The sequence below is a fragment of the Meriones unguiculatus genome, chromosome 3 (assembly GCF_030254825.1).
Source record: "Meriones unguiculatus strain TT.TT164.6M chromosome 3, Bangor_MerUng_6.1, whole genome shotgun sequence".
Classification (NCBI taxonomy): Eukaryota; Metazoa; Chordata; class Mammalia; order Rodentia; family Muridae; genus Meriones; species Meriones unguiculatus.
Window position 1 is genome coordinate 138,212,648 of NC_083351.1, and position 20,729 is coordinate 138,233,376.

The window sequence follows — 20,729 nt, forward strand, 5'->3', positions numbered from 1 at the left end:
CCGGGTGAAGCCTCTCAGAGGACAGTTATGCTAGGCTCCTGTCTGCAAGCACACCAGAGCATCTTTAATAGTGTCAGGAGCTGGCTCTTTCCCATGGGGTGGGTCTCTGGTTGGGCCAGGCACTGGTTGGATATAACCTCAATCTCTCCTTTAACCTTATCCCTGCACATCTCATAGGCAGGGTAGATCTGGGTCGATGTTTTTGAGGGTAGTTTGGTGTTCCCCTCCTCCACTAGGAGTCCAGTCTGGCTAGAAGGTGGCCTCTTTAGTCTTTGTCTGGAGTCACCCCCATATCCTCCCTGTCGAAGGTGTCCAGCTTGCCCTGGGTTTCTGCCCCTGCCCTCGGTTCCTCTTCTCTCTCTGAGCCCTCTGGCCTTCTGACCACATCTGATCCCCACCTCGTTTCCCTCCACACCCCCTTACCTGCACTGCTTCCTTTCTTCACCCACTTCTGCTGTCTAGTGTGTTTCCCTTCTGAGTGAGAGTCAAGCACCCTCCCTTGGGCCCTCCTTGTGACTTAGCTTCTTGGGGTCTCGCACAACTGTTTTCTTAAAGAAAAGAAAATAATTCTTCCTTTTACATACAGAGTTGGAAAGGGGAAAAGCATCTTTTGGAGTAGAGAGGGCATTATGAAATAGGTTCAAAAGAAAGTGAAAGTCATCCCAAAACAGCGTAGAAGACGTCTACACAATGAAATAGAAAAGAAATTTTAATAAAGAGCGTTAGACTGTAACTATGTCTAACATGCAGATTGACTGTTTGGATCTTCTAAAACAGAGCACTGTGCTTAAAAACAGCCTCATGTGATTTATGTGAGCTCTGAGCAGGGATGTTAAACTTTAAATAGAAAGCAGGATCCTAGCAAAAGGGAAATGAATTTGAAAGAATTATTAAAACATGGATACTTTGAAATGGCAGAGAGACAGCTCAGTGGGAATGAGTGCTTCTCGCACAGCAACAGGGACCCCAGTTTGAATCCCAGCATCCTTGTCAGAAGCCAAGCGTGGTCTCACCCTGTACAAAAGGGGCAGAGACAGGAGGGCTGCTGGGGTTTGCTGGCTGCCCGCCTCACCCCTGACAAGAGCTTTGGCTTTAGGCAGAGCCCTGGCCCTGAAGGCGTAAAGAGGAGAGCGACAGGGGAGAACACGCATGTGTGTACATACACTCACACCCAGGCACATGTGCTGCGCTCTCTCTCTCTCTCTCTCTCTCTCTCTCTCTCTCTCTCACACACACACACACACGTACATGTACGTGTGCATAAAAATAACAGCAAGTGAATCGGTTCATGGGGAAAACTGCTCGGTGGCAGAGCCATGGCTGGCTAAGGATGTGGAAGCTCAGTGGCGGCCGTGCGTACTCCACAGACACAGGCCGCAGGTGTGCCCCCAGCACTGCAGGTGGACAAGGTCAGAAAGGTCAAGGTCGTCCTTGGCTACATGTTGTTTCCATCCAGCCGCAAGGCACCTAAGACCTGGACGGAATTATACTTTATTGGGCAAAACACAACAGACAGAAAGAGTGTGCAGGAACTACGGGCAGTCAGTGGAGAGGTGGCCTCATGGACAGGTACCGGATTCTACATTGTGAACAAGGCAGCGGAGCTCAGTGCTCGCAGGGCTCCCACAACTGGCTGTGGCTGGACGGGAGCCAGGCAAAGCTGTGGAGCACGTGGAGTTAACGTTCTTTTCACCCTCCCACCAACTGAACTCCTTATGAGATAATGCTGTTTTTTTTATTAGCAAATATTAATTTGTGTTTGCTACTTGAAAAGAAATTTCTAGGCCTGAAGTAGATACAAAAATAAATTTTCAAATAATGTAAAGCTCACTCCAATGGGAGAAACATTTGAGAAAATTAAAATCCTCCGTGGAAACCGTAAGAAGCAGGGAAGTTGGGCTGACCCTGCCGGACTCTGCTGGCAGGCCCCGTTAAAGCTGTTAGGGCCACCAGGAGTGTTTCACGCTACTGCGGACCTTGCCTGTGTGTCTGGAGACAGGGCAGTCAGTCCGTGGGCAGTATTTTATGTGTATGAGCGTTTAGTCTGCATGTGTGTATGTGCACTGTGTGTGGGCTGTGTCCAAGGGTGTTGGAAGAGGACTCTGGGTTCTCTGGAACTGGGCTTGTGGCCAGGGGCTGCTAGGAACTGAACCTAGGCCTCTGCAAGAGTAAAACACGCTTTTAGCCTCAGACCACCGCCAGCTTCCAGTGGATAGTGTTTGAAAGACCCACATGGAGGGCTAGGGAGATGGCTCAGCAGGAAAAAATCCTTGCTGCCCAAGCCTGCAAACTCCAGTTGGACCCCAGCCCCCGCATAAAGGGGGGAGTAGAGAGGTGACTTTAGAGCCGTCCTCTGACCAGACATGCACAAGCATGAGTGACTCAAAACAGTGTTCGAAGAAGACCCACATGACGGAACACCCACTTTTGCTTGTCTCTGGAACATGAACTGGGAGAGAAGTGGGAGTGTTTTGACAGTGCGCACATGGCAGCTGGAGAATGTGGGAGTTTTGTCTTTACAGTACGTGGGTCCAGGAGATTGAACCCAGGTCACTGAGCTTCGCAACAGGTGCCTTCACCTGATGAGCTACCTCCCAACCCATCTTTTACACATTCTTAGAGTCTGAACATGTATGTGCTGCCTTTGTAACTTAGTAATCTTTAAAATCTCATCTTAGTGAGCAGTCTGTAATTTAATATATCCTCTTAACAGTATCTAGTACGTACTGCCTGCTTCTTCAATATGTTCCTTCGTAGGACTAAAATAAATGAATGTTCTTAATCACAGTGTACTAGTGAAAACACTCGGGTGCTTAGGTCACCGTTATTTTACTTGTTTACCTTTCTGACCAACCTCATTTGTTTTGTCTGATGCTGTCACTTTGAGCACTAACATGACTATGGATGCCCTTAGAACCCTATGTCTAGTATAAATAGTTAAATTGTGGCTAGCAGTGATGAGCACTAAGTAGCTGCTGGCTTCCGGGGTTTGATCAGTGTTATTTCCATCTGTGTAATTTCAGGAAGAACTGGTTGTCTTCTTGGGCAGTGTTGCAGGGTCCATCTTTACTTTTTACGAAAACTCAAGGAAGTAGCACAAGCTGGGTAAGTATCTCTCTGTGGAGGTGTTATACAGTTAAATTGTGGGGGCTGGGGAGATGGCTCAGGGGTTAAGAGCACCATCTGCTCTTTCAAAGGACTGGGGTTTAATTCCCAGCACCCACAAGGCAGCTCACAACTGTCTGTAATGCCGATTCCAAGGGATCTGACACCTCTCACTAATGCACATAGAATAAAATTTAAAAATCCTGTGAGTGCTGTAATTTCTGAATGTCAGGGGTCTGAATCTCCGGAGTTCTTGACATCAAGCACTGTGTGTCTGTATTAGAAAAGGCCTTTTCCTGAAGACGTGCTTGGACTTGCTGTTGGAAAGGTCTGGCTGGCTGCATTAAACCAGCAGCTGGCATTATCCTGTGACCAGCAGCTAGCGGCCTCAGCACTGTGGGATGTTGGCTCCTTCCCAGGATGTGAAAACTTCCCTGTTTTTAATGATCATTTCAGATAGTTAGCAAATAGGCAGTCATGTGCCTCCGCTGGCCTTTGCCTGTTGGACCCTTTGGCACCTGGAGCTGACTCAGGTGTGGCTGCACTGTGACATCAGGCAGCGTTTAGGAGGAACACAGATGGGGCTTTTTGTGGGCTGCTGACACTATTTATTGTGGTGTTTTCTGTTGTTGCTCAGTTATTACAGTTATGGTTACAGTTGCTACAATGTTGCCGGGTTGTGACTTCCAGTTGCTAACATTTTGAATGCTGGCATGTTCTAAGTGCAAAGGATGATGTGCACCTTAGCCCTCTGCTCCAAGACAGTTGTTTCTCTTGTCCGTCCTTCCTGTCATAGATAGGACATGACAGTATCAGACATTCAAGGAACTAAGATTTGCAGGGTGCATACTTCTGGTATTTCTGGAACTTTCGGTAACTATAATTCAAGTGTCAGTATTCAAATAAAATTGGAAGTGACATTATTATAAATGTCTTTTATCCTGCCATAACCAGAATTTTCTTACAAATACTGATTTTTTTCAAATTGGCCTAGGACCTGTATCTTCTGTTTGAAGAGAGAATCCCAGCTTCTCTCTGCAGCCAATTTTTGTCTCTGCATTTGAGACCGTGCCGAGCGGTGCTGCGCGTGCCCGAGGGCCCAGTTCTTGGCCAATCTGAGAACGGCTCTCAAAATCCAGATCAGCCTCGCGTGATTGTGAGCGCTCTGCAGCGTTTCTGGTTTTGGCTCCCTAACCGTGGAGTTCGCGCTCTGTCCAGCGGTGTAGTGGAAGTGACTAGGAAATGACGCAGATGCACATTCATGTCGAAGGTGGAAGTGCTGGCTTGACCCGTCTTCCTGAAGTAGACTGATAATTGTGCTTCCCTCCTTTTCCTGCTGCCATGGAGTGTGTGGGGCTCTTTGTGTGAACGCATTTCTGAAGAATTGTGTGTGTTTTCTTCATACTTGTGGCTCAGCGTTTGTTAGGAACTGACTGTAGAAGATGAGTGCATGGAAGAAAAACGGACAGGCAGTTAAGATAAGCAGTGAGCCAGTGCCAGACAGCTGCCGAGTGCCCGTTGCTTAACTAGTGAGGCCTGGCCACTGACGGCTGCAGTGGACGCGCCTGAGAAAGTAGCCGGCCGCTGTGCTGAGGGAGCTCACTGAGACGTGTGTGCGTGTGCAAGCGCGTGGGTGCCATGCTTGAACGTGCTAACAGAGGACAACTTTGTGGAAATTAGATTCACGTTACCAGCTCACACCACAATCCACTGAGCAGCCTTGTGTGTGACTTTTAAAAAATATGAACAACTTTGGAAGTTACAGGTATCAGGTAGACACACCAGCCTACAGTCATTAATAGGATACTTGTATTCGTTTAAAGTTTTGCTGTTGAGCACTTTACACAATTCAGAACCCATTGTTAATATCTGTTAATACTGACAAGTGCAGACACGTGGGCAGCCTTTTTATTCCTCTGGCTACTATGCTGTAGTGGAGAAACAGTGCTCAGAATTCACTAGCTAGCCAATTTGGAAGTTGTAGGATCATTAAAATTTTCATTTGGGAGATTTATTGTTTGAACTTTCATCTTAAATGAAGCTTTATTATTGTTATGGTCCAGTTCACATATTAAGAGAATAAAAATGGGTTAAATGGTTCAATACAAACAATTGCGTTTAAATAAGGAGTATAGGAGTGGGTATGAAATATTTTGTCAGTACATCATAAATACCAAGGATTGGCAGGATGTGTAAGACCGCTCTTAGGATCGCTGTGCACGATTTGAAAGAATTCTGCTCAGTCGGCACCGGAGTGAGCGTGTAAAATGTGTCCCCTCGTGCCGTGGGGAGCCCCTGCCTCGGTAAGGAGCTTCTCTGCCCGCAGCAGGCGCTGTGCTGAGGCTGTGCCTCCCAGCCACCTGTGCCACCTTGCTGTTGAGCGCTGGTCACAGTTGAAGAGAAGTGTCGTTCTTTAGAAGTTGTGTCCACACTAAAATCCCCAGCGATCAGTGGAAGAGGTAACAGCCTTCACACTTCTTCTTTCTAAACCATCATGTTCCTTATTACTTTTTTCCCTAAGAGCAGATACATACACAAAATACATACATTCCACCTGCAATCCAGAAGCTGCACGCACACACGCAGATAACAGCGCTCAGACATCAGTAGTTACTGAGACATTCTTGCAAACTTATTGTTGATTTCTGTGTAGGGGGAGTAGCGAGGTGGGGCGGGGGGACTGACTGTGAGCGAGCGCAGGCGTGCATGGAGGGCAAAGGACAGCTGGCAGAGCTTGCCCCTCCGGGTCAGCTCAGGGCACGGAGCTCTGGTCGCAGGCCTGCTCAGCAAGCACCTGTGTTCACCGAGGCACTTCACTAGCCCTTGAAGCACCCTTTTCTACTGTTAAATTCCCCCAGATGGAGTTATCTTCAGGACCGTTTTCTGTGTTGCGAGTGCCTGCTCTGTGAACTGAGGCTTTACAGGTGGCCGGCACCCCACTCACCTCCCTAGAACCAGACACTGTCAGTTGTCCCTCAGAGGACAAGCTCCCTGCTGCCCTAGTGCGCTAGGGAAGGAGAAGAGAGGCGACATAGACACACCCAGGAGCTGACGTGGCATTGTGTGGTCGTCCTCAGAGGCTGGTCAAGGCAGCGGGGTCCTCCTGTGAGCCCCCAAGTGCTCTGTTGTGTACAGCTAGGATGCGCTTATTCATGACAGACTTTGTAAACCATTCATCTTAAACATAGACATGGACTTTTGTGATGACACAGTACTCTATGCCAAACAGAGTTCAGCTATAATAGTGTGGTGTTTGCTTGTGGAATTGTGGTCTTCTGCTACCTGGTTCCACTGTGCTCTTTCTTATGTGTGCCATCACACTGTTGTGTGTTGTTATGAAATCATTTCTTTCCTCAGCCCATCAAGTCCTTTTGTCAACAGGGCTTAATCTATGAGTTCTTGCTTATTGCGCTTTCTTCTTAGAGAAAAGCCTGTCCATCATCAGATGTAAAGTCTGACCTTGTCTCACCTGTCACTGTGTCTAGTTGTGTCCCCTTACTCCTGGTTAGGATTTTCGTTGTCGATTTTTGATGCCATGACTACATTGACAGGTAGGGGTTTCCGTAAAGTGGTACTATGTTTTGAAAAAGAATGAGAAAAAAATGTTCCAAACATATCAGTTCCATTTTCCTCTCACTTTTCACACCACTGTTTAGCCTAACAGGTTGGTTACATGTGATCTTAGCTCCTTCTGACCATCTACGGAACATGCTGGCCACAGAGTAAATGACTGACTCTGTTTTACTAAGTGTATATTCATGCCCTAAGAGATTTGGGGTGTCTCAGTTCTGCTCAGAATGTTACTGTTTCTGTGTAGGTTTATAGTTGATTGCTTGAGTTACAGTGGTAGAAAGGTTAAAAGTGAAAGTTAGCCTTATTTTTGTTGTAGTGGTTGTAGTGGTTTCAGCAGTAATTCCACTTGGCCCCTGTTTCTTGTTTTGGTACAAGAACATTATGTAAGTCTGTACCAGTCACTGAAAAATGCAGTAGCTGAAGTCTAGTCCTTCCTTCAGGGCGAAGCTGCTAAGTGGATCACTGCTGTCACAGCAGTGGAAAGTTGTCCTACAGTGTTGGCTTTGATGCCAAAGGCGAGTGCAAACTGACACAACGTTTTACCAAATGAAACTGCTTACATCAACCCCGGAGATGTTTGTGATCGTTATTACCTGTAGATCACAGTTCTTAGACGTTGTAAAGTACTAAACCATTGCAGTCCCATAGGGATACTTTCTCTATTCGTACACAGCAGAGTAGAAATTTCAAGTTATTAGTGGCATACCAACAGAATAAGTAAATATTTAATGCACATTTTCTTTCTTGTGTAGTTAACAAAACATAATAAGTAGCTAAGTGTTTTTTCTTAACCACCCATGCCATCTATTTTCCTGCTCTCTTCATGCTCTTGTTATGTTGCTAAAGGCGTTATAGCACCTGACTTACAATTTCTAGCAAACTCTGAGTTAAATGATCGGGCTTAGGGTTTCTGTTTCTGTAAGTCTGTAGTTATGGGCAATATAAATAGTCTTGAAAGGATGTTAGAAAATGCACATGGCATCTGCTTGTGATTTACACACATATGGTGGTCAGGCATTGCCTTTACCACATAATCTTCTGTATGGTCACGTACAGTGTGGCATGAGTTCTAAGAAATAGAACCGTGAGGCTGCAGACTATGTCCACCTGTTTGCAGATAATAGCATTACCTGGTTTCCTTCTGTGGGAGTTACCATGTTCGGAGCCATTGGAGCTGAGATCGGATTTAAGTATACTTAGCCATTTTTAAATCTGAAAATAGAAGGATTTAAAATTATCTGTTCAGTAAATGTGGTTGGTCTTCATTTTGAACACACGTAGCTATGCATGTGTATCGCTCAAAGCCTTCTCTCTTTTTCCTAAAATGAAGTTTGGAAGTAATCAATCCAAACCAGAATTCACAGTGGACCTGAAGGGGGCATCGATTGAGATGGCGTCGAAGGACAAATCCAGCAAGAAGAACGTGTTTGAGGTAAACAGCCTACATGCTTCCTTTAGCATGTACGTGTTTAGTCTTTTGTTGTGACACATACAGGCAAAGTTTGTGACTAAGTCATTTGTGCCATAATGTTGTAAGGACGGTGTGTGTGTGTGTGCAGGCGTGCGTGAGGCCCACTGCAGCAAGCTGGAGGAAGTTCTGGGATGTCTTTAAGCAGGGCCTGTGTGACCTTACTCTTTATTGTCATGCCTTGTGTACCAACCCACCCCGATCTCAATGCCACAACAGTCATGCTATTAAAAAAAAAAAAGCCTTTAAAATATGTACTTTACTGTACTTTGCTTTAACATCACATGTACACTATTGTAAATTAGATGGATTTGTAGATTATTTCAGGGCTCCGATTTGTTTTGCTTTTAAGAAACTGCTCTGACTTTGATCGGGACCCTCTCCCTGTCTATAACTGTGTGTGCTCAGTGCTGGGGGTGGCTTGACCACTGTCTACAAGGATGCAGGAAAGGATGCCATTAGTTCCTGAGTCAGCTTTGCAGTTCAGTAGCTGGTTCCTGGGTGAGGAAAGGAGCCATGGTCAAATACATTTTGGGGATAGTATGTATTTGATCCCTATTTTAGACAATTTTAATGTTTTCTAGATGGTCAAACTCCTGAGAAATCTCAAAGGAGAGCATCATGTTAGACTTTGGCCCGGTGTTATTCAGATTAAAATGTCATAGTATCTTAAGTTTATTTTTTTTTTTTAAGAAATAGCTTTACTAAGTAATACTTGTGAATTGTGGATGAAGTGATTCTCAGAGCATTGTTTGGGAGAAAACTACCAAATGTTCCTCTGGAAAAACAAACTGAGTTATCAGCCAGCGAATGTGAGGGATATTTTCACAGTTTACATTAAAGTGTGAAAAACTTAGGCCAAAGAGATTAAGTTGTTTTTGGATCTCATGGAAAATACTGGATATTCTTATTTCAGTTCATGATTGAACAGTTAGCTATACACATACACAATAAATAGGTGAACTAAATTTTAGGTACATATATAAACATTTTAAAGGAACGTGACATTATTGTCATTTGTGCCTTGTCTTCATACTTAGTATCACTGTCTGTTAAGTTGGAAATGCTGAAGACCTAACTTACATAGCCCTTTTTCTATATTTGTATTCATAACAAGATCAAGGAAATTCTCAGGCTGTGAAAAAGTTCCTAAGCCGTGTGCAATACTGCAGACTGCTCTTTCTTTACAAATCTTTCAGTTTTAGTTGTAACTGCATTGCTTTTAGACGAGTTTATTTTTAAATTATAAACTATACTACTTTGGAGTCCTGAGTTACTAGATTTTTATTGAGAATTTACTAAAATACCCAACTTTATGTTGTGTACAATCACTGGCCTGGTACTGGCACTGGTGTCAGGCATTCCCTGGTGCCCTAGCACCTCTGCTGCTCTCAGTGTGAGACCTGGGGCGGTGCAGACTGCAGGCTGGGACGCACGTTTTCATGCACTGTGGAAAAAGCACTGACTGTTTGTTCCTTCTTTTCTCTACAGTTGAGAACTCGCCAGGGCACAGAACTGCTAATTCAGTCTGATAATGATGCTGTTATTAATGATTGGTTTAAAGTTCTCAGTAATACTATCGATAACCAGGTATGTATTCGACTTGAGTAAAATTTTTATTGCATAACCAGGTGTGGTGGCACACACACTTTTGATTCTAACACTTCGGGGGTGGAGGCAGGCGGATCTCTGTGCATTTGAGGCTAGCCTGGTCTACAAAGTGAGTTCCAAGACAGCCAGAGCTACGTTGTGAGAGCCTGTCTTATTTCTTTTTTAATTGGAGAGCTGTTTTTCTGGTTTTCTAATTGTTATCTGCAGATTTCAGATTATAGATGTAAGACTGAATTCGTGCATGCGTGTGCTAACCAAGGTAGACAGGGAAAGATCATGTTAGCAATCTGTGTCTAGTGACTAAACGTCCTCACGAAGCGTTTGTGTCAATGACTTTGCCGCAGTGTTTACATTGCACATTGGTTCACGCAGAAGGAACAAACAGTGCTTAGTGCATGGTACTACACAGTGGGTGCCTGGATGTGGCGGGAGGAGTGCTGTCTGATGGGAAGGGACCAGAGGTCAGGCTTTGATGTACGCAGCTGCAGCCCCATCAGTGTGTGCTTTTCTGCCTCTTCTCTGCTGAAGGTGTTCATTGTTGCCTTAGTGGCCACCGAGAGCTGTGTGTTCTCTGCATCCTTAACCTCTTACTCACAGCGGGAGCCTTCTGGCTGAGAAAAAGGAAAGCTAACACTTGTTCTAGCAAACAAATCAGGAAACCTTTTATAGTATAATATTGTATAATAGTTTTACTTTTCTCCCTCTGTCTCTGAAACCATGATCAATTTTATTTTCATTCGGAAATGAGAGTAATCTTCTAAACTGGTTTCCTAATGTAACGTCGTGATCTGTCTGTCCATCTGTGGGTTTGTTTGCTTCTCTGGGTGTGTGGGTCAGCCTTGGCCTTGCGCTTGCCGGGGGAGCACTCTTTGCTGAGCTCGTCGCTAAGATGTGATTGGTTTTGGTAGCCGGTAGTTCATTCTTAGAGCTGCCTGTGACCTTCATTCAAGTCCAGCAACTTGGGCCTGTCAGCGTCTGTTCAGGCTGTTCCCTGGCCGTACAGGCTTCGTCACTAGTCACAGTCTGAGCAGCGTGCATTTTCCGAGTCCGTGAGTGCGTGTGCACTGGGCAGAGCTTCTTGCAGGTCATGGTCAGAGGCAGAGTAGCCAGCCCTGGGAGTCTGCACGCGCAGTAGGGCGGGAGGGAGTGCTGTGCAGGAAGGGTAACCTGTAGAGCGTGAAGACGGGCTAGCCTGGGGAAGGCGTGCTGCATGTGCGTGTTCTGTAGTTGAGGTCTCCAGAAGCAGGGATTGAGGCAAGTGAAGAAAGAGGAGCATGTTGTTTTCCGTGAGATGTGACGGCACCTGCTGTTTCCATAGTGTCAAACAAGGAAGAGCCGAGGCAGCCTCTTCCTGACAGCCCAGCACCCGGAGTAAGGCAGGGGACTGCAGCAAGTGCGCACCCGCCGTGGAGAGAGCTGACTTAAACAACCACAGATGTTTCTGAGAGACTGAGTCTGAAGTCTCACTAAGATTCCAAGTAGCTTCAATTTGAGAACCTTATTCTAAAATTCGTTTATAGATAACAGGAGCTAAAAACACCCAAGACTTTCTTCACCGACTGTGTCACACGCTAGGACTTTATGAACCTGTGTGACGCAGGACACTTCATATCTGAGGGCGCACACACAGGTCTGTGCACACTTGACGCTGGGGGCAGAGCTGGAAGAAAGCACTTTCCAGTGAACGGTGCTGGGTGTCCAAGAGGAAACGGCCTTCCTTAGACCAGAGACAGGGTCATTTCGGTGGCGCAGACCTCAGGGAGAAGGGCCACGGTCCTGAGCGTTGGGAGTCAACTCAGTCCACCTTTCGTCCTGTGCAAGGTGCCTGGGCGAGGCGGTGGACTTGTGGGCTTTGCAGCACCTGACACGGTGTCACCCTGGTGCTTTTGCAGTGCGACAGTGTGACAGTGTGCTCTTACACTGTGTCACAGCTAACATGGCTTCATGTCCAGGAGAGGTCTGACCCTCTGCCGCTCTATCCTTACCTCCCGACTTCCTGTCACGCACACGCACTGTCAGATGAGGCAGTGATCCCTAACCCCGTGAGCTAGCGCCTAGATTTCTCTTTAAGCCCTGAAGGCTTGTGTCGTTAAAGGTGGAAACATACTTTAAAGAGTGCCAAATTCCTAGAACACACTACTGTATACACTGTTCCCCAAAATCCCCGTGCGAGTCGTCCTGAGGGCGTTCATTGTGCGAGTGCTGCTGGGCAGCTGCGGCTCCCCTAGCTGCAGCTAGTAACGTGTTTGCGAACCTCACCAGCAGGCCACAGAGGCCGACGAAGCAGCTGAAGAGGACGCGCCCGAGTTCACCGGCCTGGAGAAGCAGGACAAAGAGAAGGACCAGAAGGAGCTTAAGAAGCTACGCTGTGAGTCTCTCCTCATTGCTGACTCTGAGAACTCTCAGCGTCTCCTGGGCTTAAAATGCCTGTGTGAAAGAGCACTCTCCAGAATTAGAAAATGGACAGGGCCAATCAAGTACTGTCTTGTCAGCTCACTGCCCTCTTTAACCACTGCATGCACCCTTATGATGTAATAGCAAGGTGCGACACTCCAGGAGAAAGTACGGTGTGCTTCTCTGAGGCCTCTGGGAAGCAGAACTCTACTGAGTTAAAGTATAGTTTTGTATAGAATCCTAGACTTTTGGAAGTCCAGAGTGCAGGGATCATTATCCCTCAGCCCCACCGCTGCCCAGGCGCCAGGTGGCTCACCGTCACATTCTCATGCACAGCCCTGTGTGGGTACCTCCCCAGCACACAGCCGGAGAGCTGGCCCTGGGGAAGGACATCGTTGGTGCTGGCCATTAGCTGTGACTCCACACCTTTCCCCTTAACCAAGCCACGTGCTTAGCTAGTTGAGTGCTAGAGTCAACTTTTTTTCCCAACAGTATAATGACGATCTTACACACACACACCACCACGGCCACCACCACCACCACCACCAATTGTTGCCACAGAGTGTTGTGACTTGAGGTGGGGTTCTGCGTGATACAGGCTGTCTTCAAGCTCCCCGTGAAGCCCGGGCTTTGTGCTCTTGATCGTCCTGCCTCTGGTTATCACGTGGTGGGCTTACAGACGCACGCCACCAAGGCTGGCCGGAACTCTCAGTTCTTGACTGCTGTATCCTGTGCTCGTAATGCTCCCAAACACAGTTATTTCTAACAAATGTAGTTGAGAGTTCCCTGTTACGGTAGCTCATAAGTCAGGATGGAAGGGAACATGAACAGCTCCTGCATGCTCCGTGTTGATGGCAGTGCACAGAATCGCGACAGCGTCAGACGCAGACTCTCAGACCCCTCTGCCGCTCTGTGGTCATTTCACCTCCCGACTCTGATGGAAAGTAAAATCGCTTGTTGAGATCTTGACTTGTTCCAGGAGAAGTGCAGGCACACTACACTTTTAGTTACAGGAATGAAAATTTTGCTTAAATTTAGAGTAACCATTTTTGCTGTCTGTTTTTTTTTTTTTTTTTTTTTTTTTTTTTTGAGCATAGGGTTGATGTTTTGAGTCATCTATGGAAAAACCTTTATTAGAAAAGTTTCCTGAAATACCTAATATCTGTTTGTATTAAGCAATGAAAGGATCCAGCATGGATTCTTCGGAGCAGAAGAAAACTAAGAAAAACTTAAAGAAGTTTCTTACCCGACGCCCCACTTTGCAAGCTGTTCGTGAGAAAGGTTATATCAAAGGTACGTAGAAGTGGCCTCGACGATAATGAGCGTCTGCCGAATCAGAAAAAAAAGGTGTTTGAAATTAAAACTGAACATTTCAACATTTCCATTTTTTTTATTCAGTTAAGTTTAGCTATGAGATGAAAAGCATTAGCGCGTGTGAACAGTGCACATATAAAGGGTAGCTGACACCCAGAGCCCGGCATAAATCCCGAGAAATCTGAAGTCTGTGTCACAGGACAGATGAGGTGCCGGGTCAGGGCAGTGAGGCTCGGTTCTGCATCACAAGGTCGTGACAGACAACCACTAAGAGCATGAGAGAAAGCGAGGACAGACAGACAGCTCTGTCCCTGCTTGTTTGCCTTTACGCCACTTCAGGGTAATTTTACAATTAGTAAAAAAATGTGTCTTAATTCATTTATGATCACCATCCTGCACCAACAGATGGAAAAGTGCTCCGTAAAAGCACGTGTCTTCGTATACCTATACCTGCTTATACTTGTGTTTGATTCTGAAGGTTAAAATTTTTAATATGCGACCCAAGCCAGCGGGATTTATTCAGAACTAACGGTGAGGGGTATACATAATGTGCGTATGAGAATGAGATTTGTAGCAGATCATCACTAGACATACTTGCAAACCATCTTCTCAGTTGAAAAAGAAAGATGGATCCTGTGAAGGACGTATATAAGCCTTCTGGACCATGGAAAGATTGGCTGGTTCACGTTAGCAGCTGTACGCAGGTGCACATCCTGTATCTCCGTGCTTGGGAGGCGAAGGCGGAAAGACCAGAAGTTCATGGTTACCCTTGGCTGTGGAACCCAGCGTGGGTTAATTGAAACTCTGTCTCAAAAACAAACAAGGAAACAAAAACTGAAGGATGAGGCTGAGTCAGTGGTTGATAATGTCCTGCCCCTGCAGCAGCCATGCCAAGCAGCTTACAACCTCCTGTGACTCTGGAGACATAAAAATAACCAAAGCCCCAGCAAAACAAGGTAGCAATCCTAGGGGTTATGGTAGGTTTGCTGTTTAGGGCCTTCAAAGCAGCAACAGGAGGTCATAGAAACAACTGTTAATTTGTTCATCAGGCCTTTCCACTGAGAAATCCCGAGCTGTTGCTTGTGGACTTGTTCGTAGCTTCAGACATCTCCTTGTCCTGAGTACTTAGCACCTACAGACTGTCTAGCTTAGCAGGTTGATGGACGCTTTGAGCATATTTTGTGGAATTGGGTGTGTGCACGGGAAGGATACGTGGCTGTTCTGATGGTTTTGAAGTTACTGGGGTGTTTCTAAGTGCTGCCCGTGAGCGTGGGAGCCGGGAGCAGTGGCTGATGGGAGAACCACAAGGCTCTGGTCCTCGGGATGCGCTGCACTGAGGCACACGGCTCGTGTGAAGATGATATGTGTGCAGAGCCCTCCACAGCACTCAGTAGAACGTGACTGAGATCTATTAGCTTAGTCGTGGTGGTCAGGCTTTTCTGAAGTGATTTTGCTTGAGATCAGAACGAAGAAAGAGAACCATGTTCAGGGAGGGTCGCTCTGCAGGAGGAATAAAAAGTACAGTGCTTTCCTGCGAGAGGAAATTGTGCCTGGAGTCCCTTCAGGAAGACTGAGGCTGAAGGGGGCACACTGGGGAATGGTGTTGCCATCCCTGTTGTTCTCTGAAGGACTTTGTCCCTTCCCGAACTGTGATTCATTTTAAAACATACATCTTTTTCAGATCAGGTATTTGGATGCAATCTTGCTAATCTGTGTCAAAGAGAGAATGGGACAGTGCCAAAATTTGTGAAATTATGCATTGAGCACGTTGAAGAATACGGTAAGAAAATGTTCCCAGTTGTGTTTTCACATTAGTGGAAACAGCGCATTGTTTCAGCATAGAATTCTTAGGTCTGGGCCAGCAAAATGGCTCAGCTCTGGCTATGAGGCCTGAGGACCTGAGCAAGGACTCTACAAGGAGTCCTCTGACTCCCACACGAGCAAGCAGCACCTTCGCACACACACAGTAAACAAGTGGAGTAGAAGCCCTATGGGGCTTTGTGAGTTTGAGTGAGGCAACCAGAAGCTGCTGTGGCCCCGAAATGTGTAAAAAGAGGTGAAGCATTCTGTTTGCAGAAATGCTGTATACTTTCACCCGTTTCAAACTAAGGCCTTCAGGCGGCAGTCGGTGCTTGCTGTGTCACTGCTCTCCGCCCAAGTGTTTGGAGTAGCCAGGGCTTCAGTGTGAACTGCGCTGAGGGTGAAGCCCAGCTCAGGGCTGGCGTTCCCTCAGCAAGAGAACCCTGTGTTGTGATAGGAAGGGAGCTCAGCTGTAACGTAGCTGGATAGGTCCTGTAGGTCATTTCCCGGAGTGAGCCAACTGGTGGAATTTCTGTTTAATTTCCATGCATAGTTCTACTAGCTTCTCGTGACTGATGGTGCACTGAATACAGCGCAGCGTGCAAGTATCCGTGTGTCAGGGGCACTCGGCACGCTTAGCACTTGTGTCCGTGTGTAACTTCTGACAATTTCAGCTGTTTTGCTCATTGTCAGCAGTGCCAGTCAAGGCTCTGGCAAATGATCAGTAGCACACCAGAAATGTGCTTTGTTCAGTATGTGCAGCTTTAGTATTTAATGACTATTGTTTAGGTTTAATTATGTGAATTTCAAATGATGCTGGCCCCTACCTGAAAGGATAAAAGTGTATCCTGTGATGCATTCTCTACAGAATCACTAGGTCCTGGCGTCTCCCAGAAGCATTGGTGTGACAGGAGTGTTCAGGGAGAGCCAGCTTCTTTCGTGTTGCATTCACATTGTAAGACCCTGTGCAAAAGATGGCTGGGCTGACCGAAGCTTCACTTTTTAAACTGCCCAGGCGTCACCAGCTTTCTCTCAGTTGTTGGGATTCTGAGTTTCATGATTCTGTCTTTCATGAGCTAAGCCACAGTGTGCATGATAAATGGCTGCTTGGTAAACAGAATCCACAGTAATTGCTACCTCATTACCCCGCCAAGAGTCTAAGAGGCCGTTTAGAGGAAGAGAATGTTTGCGCATGTGATTTTCAGTTAATGCCAAGAACATGAGTTCTGAAGCTGCGTGCTGTCTCTGCTCGGGCAGCTGAAGCAAAGGATTGCTTGAGCCCAGGATTTTGAGGCCAGCCTGGGCAACATGGTGAAATCCCCAAATGGAGACATTTGTGTATCTTAGAAGCAGCAAATGAGTTTATCTCAAACATTGACTGTCTTTCCTCGTAGGCTTAGATGTGGATGGTATCTACAGGGTGAGCGGTAACCTCGCCGTGATCCAGAAGCTGAGGTTTGCGGTCAATCATGGTAAGAACGCACTCCCGACTTTTACGTCCAAAAGCATCACCCTACCTTTAAAATAAGGTTTATGCCTGCATGTGTGCCTGCTCTCCAGAAGAGGGCTCTGGATCTCACTATAAATGGTGTGAGCCACCATGTGGTTGCTGGGAATTGAACTCAGGTCCTCTGGAAGAGCAGTCAGTGTTCTTGACCTCTGAGCCACCTCTCCAGCCCATTGCCCATAACTTTAAGAATTGGTTCAAAGCAGTTTTTGAAATTGTCTGTTTCTGGTGTTTTTCAGATGAGAAACTGGACTTGAATGACAGTAAGTGGGAAGACATTCATGTCATCACCGGAGCACTCAAGATGTTTTTTCGAGAATTGCCAGAACCTCTTTTTACGTTTAATCATTTCAATGATTTTGTTAATGCAATTAGTAAGTATGCTGTTCTACCCAGTTTTTTTCTTGATCCTGAAAAATTGCTTTACAAATTAAGCTATGGCATTGTTGAGTCTTTTTTAAACAGGTTTTTCAACATATAGTGTAAGAACTTTAAATTCAACCACCAGGTGTCACTGTGTGTCACCAAACGCGGGCTTTCAAACTGTCATTGCCTTTCGTTCTGTAAGAATCTGCTGCAAACTGTCTGCTGGTCTCTGTTTTAGAGCAAGAGCCGAGGCAGCGCGTCCCTGCTGTGAAGGACCTAATCAGACAGTTGCCAAAGCCAAATCAAGATACAATGCAGATTCTGTTCAGACACCTCAGAAGGTAAGAAGCTGCACGATAGGGGGTGTGGGGTAGCACCCACAGGAATGGGGTCACACAGACCTCATCCTGTTCCCAATGCGTCGCTTGCTGTCTCTGGAAGTCCTGAAGAGAAAGTCAGCTTAGAGTGTGTGTTAGAGTTCTTCTAGTAGAATGCTCTGCTGTGAAGACTTTGTTCAAGTGTGTATTGTGTGTAAAGTGTTCGTGTAATGCTTGTCAGACAAGGCCGCAGCTCGTCGGCATGAAGACGGGGTGGCCTAGGCGAAGCCACCCTCGTGGCTCCGCATGTCTCCTGCACTGCTGCTCAGTAAGGATGTTGTCCCTGGCACACAGACAGTGCCGGGATAGTAGAGCGGCCTGTCAGGCATGCTCTGGCCAAGCTGAGGTCCCCCTTCAGTCCCTAGGACCCAGGGTAGAAAGAGATAAGAGATAACTGGCGCTCCCGGCTTGTTCTCCAACTTCTCACGTGCACTGTGGCATGTGCGCGCACACACACACACACACACACACACACACACCAAATAAAAACTAAAGTACCACAGAGACAAGTGTGATGCCATTTAATTGAAGCCGCCACGCAGAGGATAGGTGACTGTCACCTGGTTGGCCGCCGTGCGAAGGGCTGCCCCTGCGGCTCTTAATTAGAGACCAGCCTCATGCAGCCCTGGCCTGGAGTCTCCGTGGTTAACCCTGATGTATCACCCCGCACGCTGAGGGCCCTTCTTGGTGCCGGCCGCTCGAAGTTTTCCTGTTTCCAGTAAGTCTGCTTTCTCCCCAGGGTCATAGAACATGGAGAGAAGAACCGAATGACCTACCAGAGTATAGCCATCGTCTTTGGCCCCACCCTGCTGAAGCCAGAGCGAGAGACGGGTAACATAGCCGTTCACACGGTGTACCAGAACCAGATCGTGGAGCTGATCCTCCTGGAGCTGAGCACTGTCTTTGGACGCTGAGGGCCAGGGAAGACAGCCTGTGGACCGGACGGTGGTGCCAAGACTTCAAGTCCTGTGCCTGGTGTGTTTCCTTGTGGACCAAGCAGTGGTTTTGACTTTGCACTTTGTGAGGGTCAGAGGGGAAGAGGAGAGTGAAGGTGCCAGCTGGCCCTCATCTGCTGCTTTGCTCAAGCAGACAGCAAGCTGTGACTGTGTGATTTTGGATTCATTTTATCCTGGATGCTTGTATTTGTATCATAAAAATCAAAACTCAAAAATCCCCCCCAGTCAGACACACTGGATAACTCAGTAAGGAACACTATGTGGGTCCCCCTGTGTCATTGTCCTTGCTGTCCCCAACCTCGATACTGTGGAACCCTTCTCATGGCCTGTAAGCTCTTCACGTGGTACACTGGTAGTCACTGTCAGTCATTTTAAAATGCTCTTGGGTGAGCCCTGAGCCCTGCTTTCTTGAGGGCTCTCCGTGAGGGGCAGCCTGAAGTGCTGCAGCTCATCACCCAGGCAGGGTCCCTCGGGGATGGTTTGCCGTCTGACTTTCTGTCTCACAGCGCCCTTGCTGGACACCGTAGTTGCTCATTGGGGCAGCAACTGACAGTACTTAAAACACTGTGAGACACTGAGTTCTGGTTAGGCTAAGTCAAATCAGGGTATGTGGTACCTGTCGGCTGTACCGAACCGTAGCTGACGATCCTTATTCTATTTAGTGCCATATTGAGTTCTTGGTATGACCCTGTGGAAACACTGATGTAAATATGGGGTAAGGAGTTAATATAATTAGTATCTGTATATAACTGCTGTATAGGCTCAGAGTACATCTAACCTCGTGTTTCCCATGGCCTTGTTAGCCGTTTCCATGAACATTAGGCTTCCTCCAGAAACAGGCCATTACTGGAAAGTTAAACTGTGCACTTTTAGTTTGAACTCCATCACTTCAGTGAGAACGGTACTGGGAAACACTGAACAGCCTGGCCAGCCAGTCAACACTACAGGAGGCAGGTAGGAAACTCACTCCAGAATTCTCACCCCACTGTGGAAACCTGTGTAAATTAGAGGGTGTTGGCTAGAAAACGACCCTGCAGAATTCCCGTATTTTCTTTTTACATTACTAATGACGATTGATTTGTATAATAAAGCAGAGTTTGGAAGGTTTTGTTACAGGGAGGCATGGTCTGTTGAAGATTTTTAAATGTATTTTTCTAGATTAACTGCTGTATATGAAATGTCTAATCTAATAAAGAAAACTATAAGATGCTTAGAGATTTTTTTCCCATTGGAAATGTGCATTTTGGTTCTTAATTTTGTTGTTTTGTTTTGTTTTGTTTTTATTTACTGGCATAATTTTATACCTCATTTTAGAAAATCAACCAAATCCATATTTCCTGTGGCAGATTGACTTTTTCACTTTCTGTGTTTTCTCTTCTTTCTGTACCAACATCTCCTTAACACCACACACCACTTCATCATTGAAAGGAAATGATTTATGACCATGATTCTTCTTTTTCCTAGGATTGCATTTATAATTTTCAGATTGCCTTCCTGGGGAACAATTTGTGTGTGTGTATGTATGTGTATGTATGAGTGAGATCTGTCCAGAACCTTTCTCCTAGGTTTTGTGGTGAAGATACTGTTGTACTGTTGTAATCTTCTTAATAGGCTACGCTGCTTGACAGCGACAGATCTTTGGGTAGGGAGACGGTCCCAATCAGAACGTGTAGACCTAAGATGCCATTCGTAACCAGTGTGCTTTAGGGCTCCTGTGTCTCGACTGTGTACCAGGAAGTCATTAGACTCAAGTCCGTGGCCTGTGGTGTTTCCTCTCGGTGGTCATGAACATGTCAAAGGTTTAAAAGTGTCCCGTGATTCTTGTTTCGCAGTACACGTGTGTGCGCAAAGTCTTCAATGTTGTATTGCTGTACCACTAATAATTGTAATAGTGTGTGTGTGTACAACGAGGTCAGTGTCTTGTGTTCTCATCCGTTGTGAATTAAAAATGATCAGTTTTTGTAATAACAAAACCAGTGATATTTTCCTGTCTTAACAACTTGTTTTTTTTAGCAGAAAATATATTAAACGTTAGAAACAAATATTATTAGTGGAATTTCATTCATTAATGGTCTTTCCTCAAAACATCACAAAAGAGACAATTGAAAGGGAGCATGTATTCAAATCTGTCAAAATTCTAGTTAGAAAAATGCTGACTTACATTTTGTGTCAGTGTCACATTTTCTCTTTTGCTCTGAGGAATGTGAAATAGCTCTGAAAAGACGGTGTGATTTGGGTAGAGATGAATCCATTTCTCT

General features: G+C 46.2%; 1 protein-coding gene across 7 annotated transcripts in view; it reads left to right on the forward strand.

Moving 5' to 3' along the window:
* The window catches only part of Arhgap12 (Rho GTPase activating protein 12), a 94,493-nt gene extending 73,980 nt beyond the window's left edge, over positions 1–20,513 (forward strand). For 4 of the 7 annotated variants that reach the window (XM_060380634.1, XM_060380635.1, XM_060380632.1 and 1 more), the window contains 10 exons: positions 3,024–3,105; positions 8,009–8,110; positions 9,638–9,736; positions 12,023–12,125; positions 13,328–13,444; positions 15,147–15,245; positions 16,660–16,737; positions 17,012–17,146; positions 17,377–17,479; positions 18,255–20,513. In XM_060380634.1, coding sequence (XP_060236617.1) covers positions 3,024–3,105; positions 8,009–8,110; positions 9,638–9,736; positions 12,023–12,125; positions 13,328–13,444; positions 15,147–15,245; positions 16,660–16,737; positions 17,012–17,146; positions 17,377–17,479; positions 18,255–18,429 — 1,093 coding nt within the window. In that variant the 3' untranslated portion in view covers positions 18,430–20,513. Of the gene's footprint in view, positions 1–3,023; positions 3,106–8,008; positions 8,111–9,637; positions 9,737–12,019; positions 12,126–13,327; positions 13,445–15,146; positions 15,246–16,659; positions 16,738–17,011; positions 17,147–17,376; positions 17,480–18,254 lie in introns of all 7 variants that reach the window. The other 3 variants (XM_021664407.2, XM_021664408.2, XM_021664409.2) reach the window with 1 other exon arrangement.
* Positions 20,514–20,729: the final 216 nt, after the last annotated feature.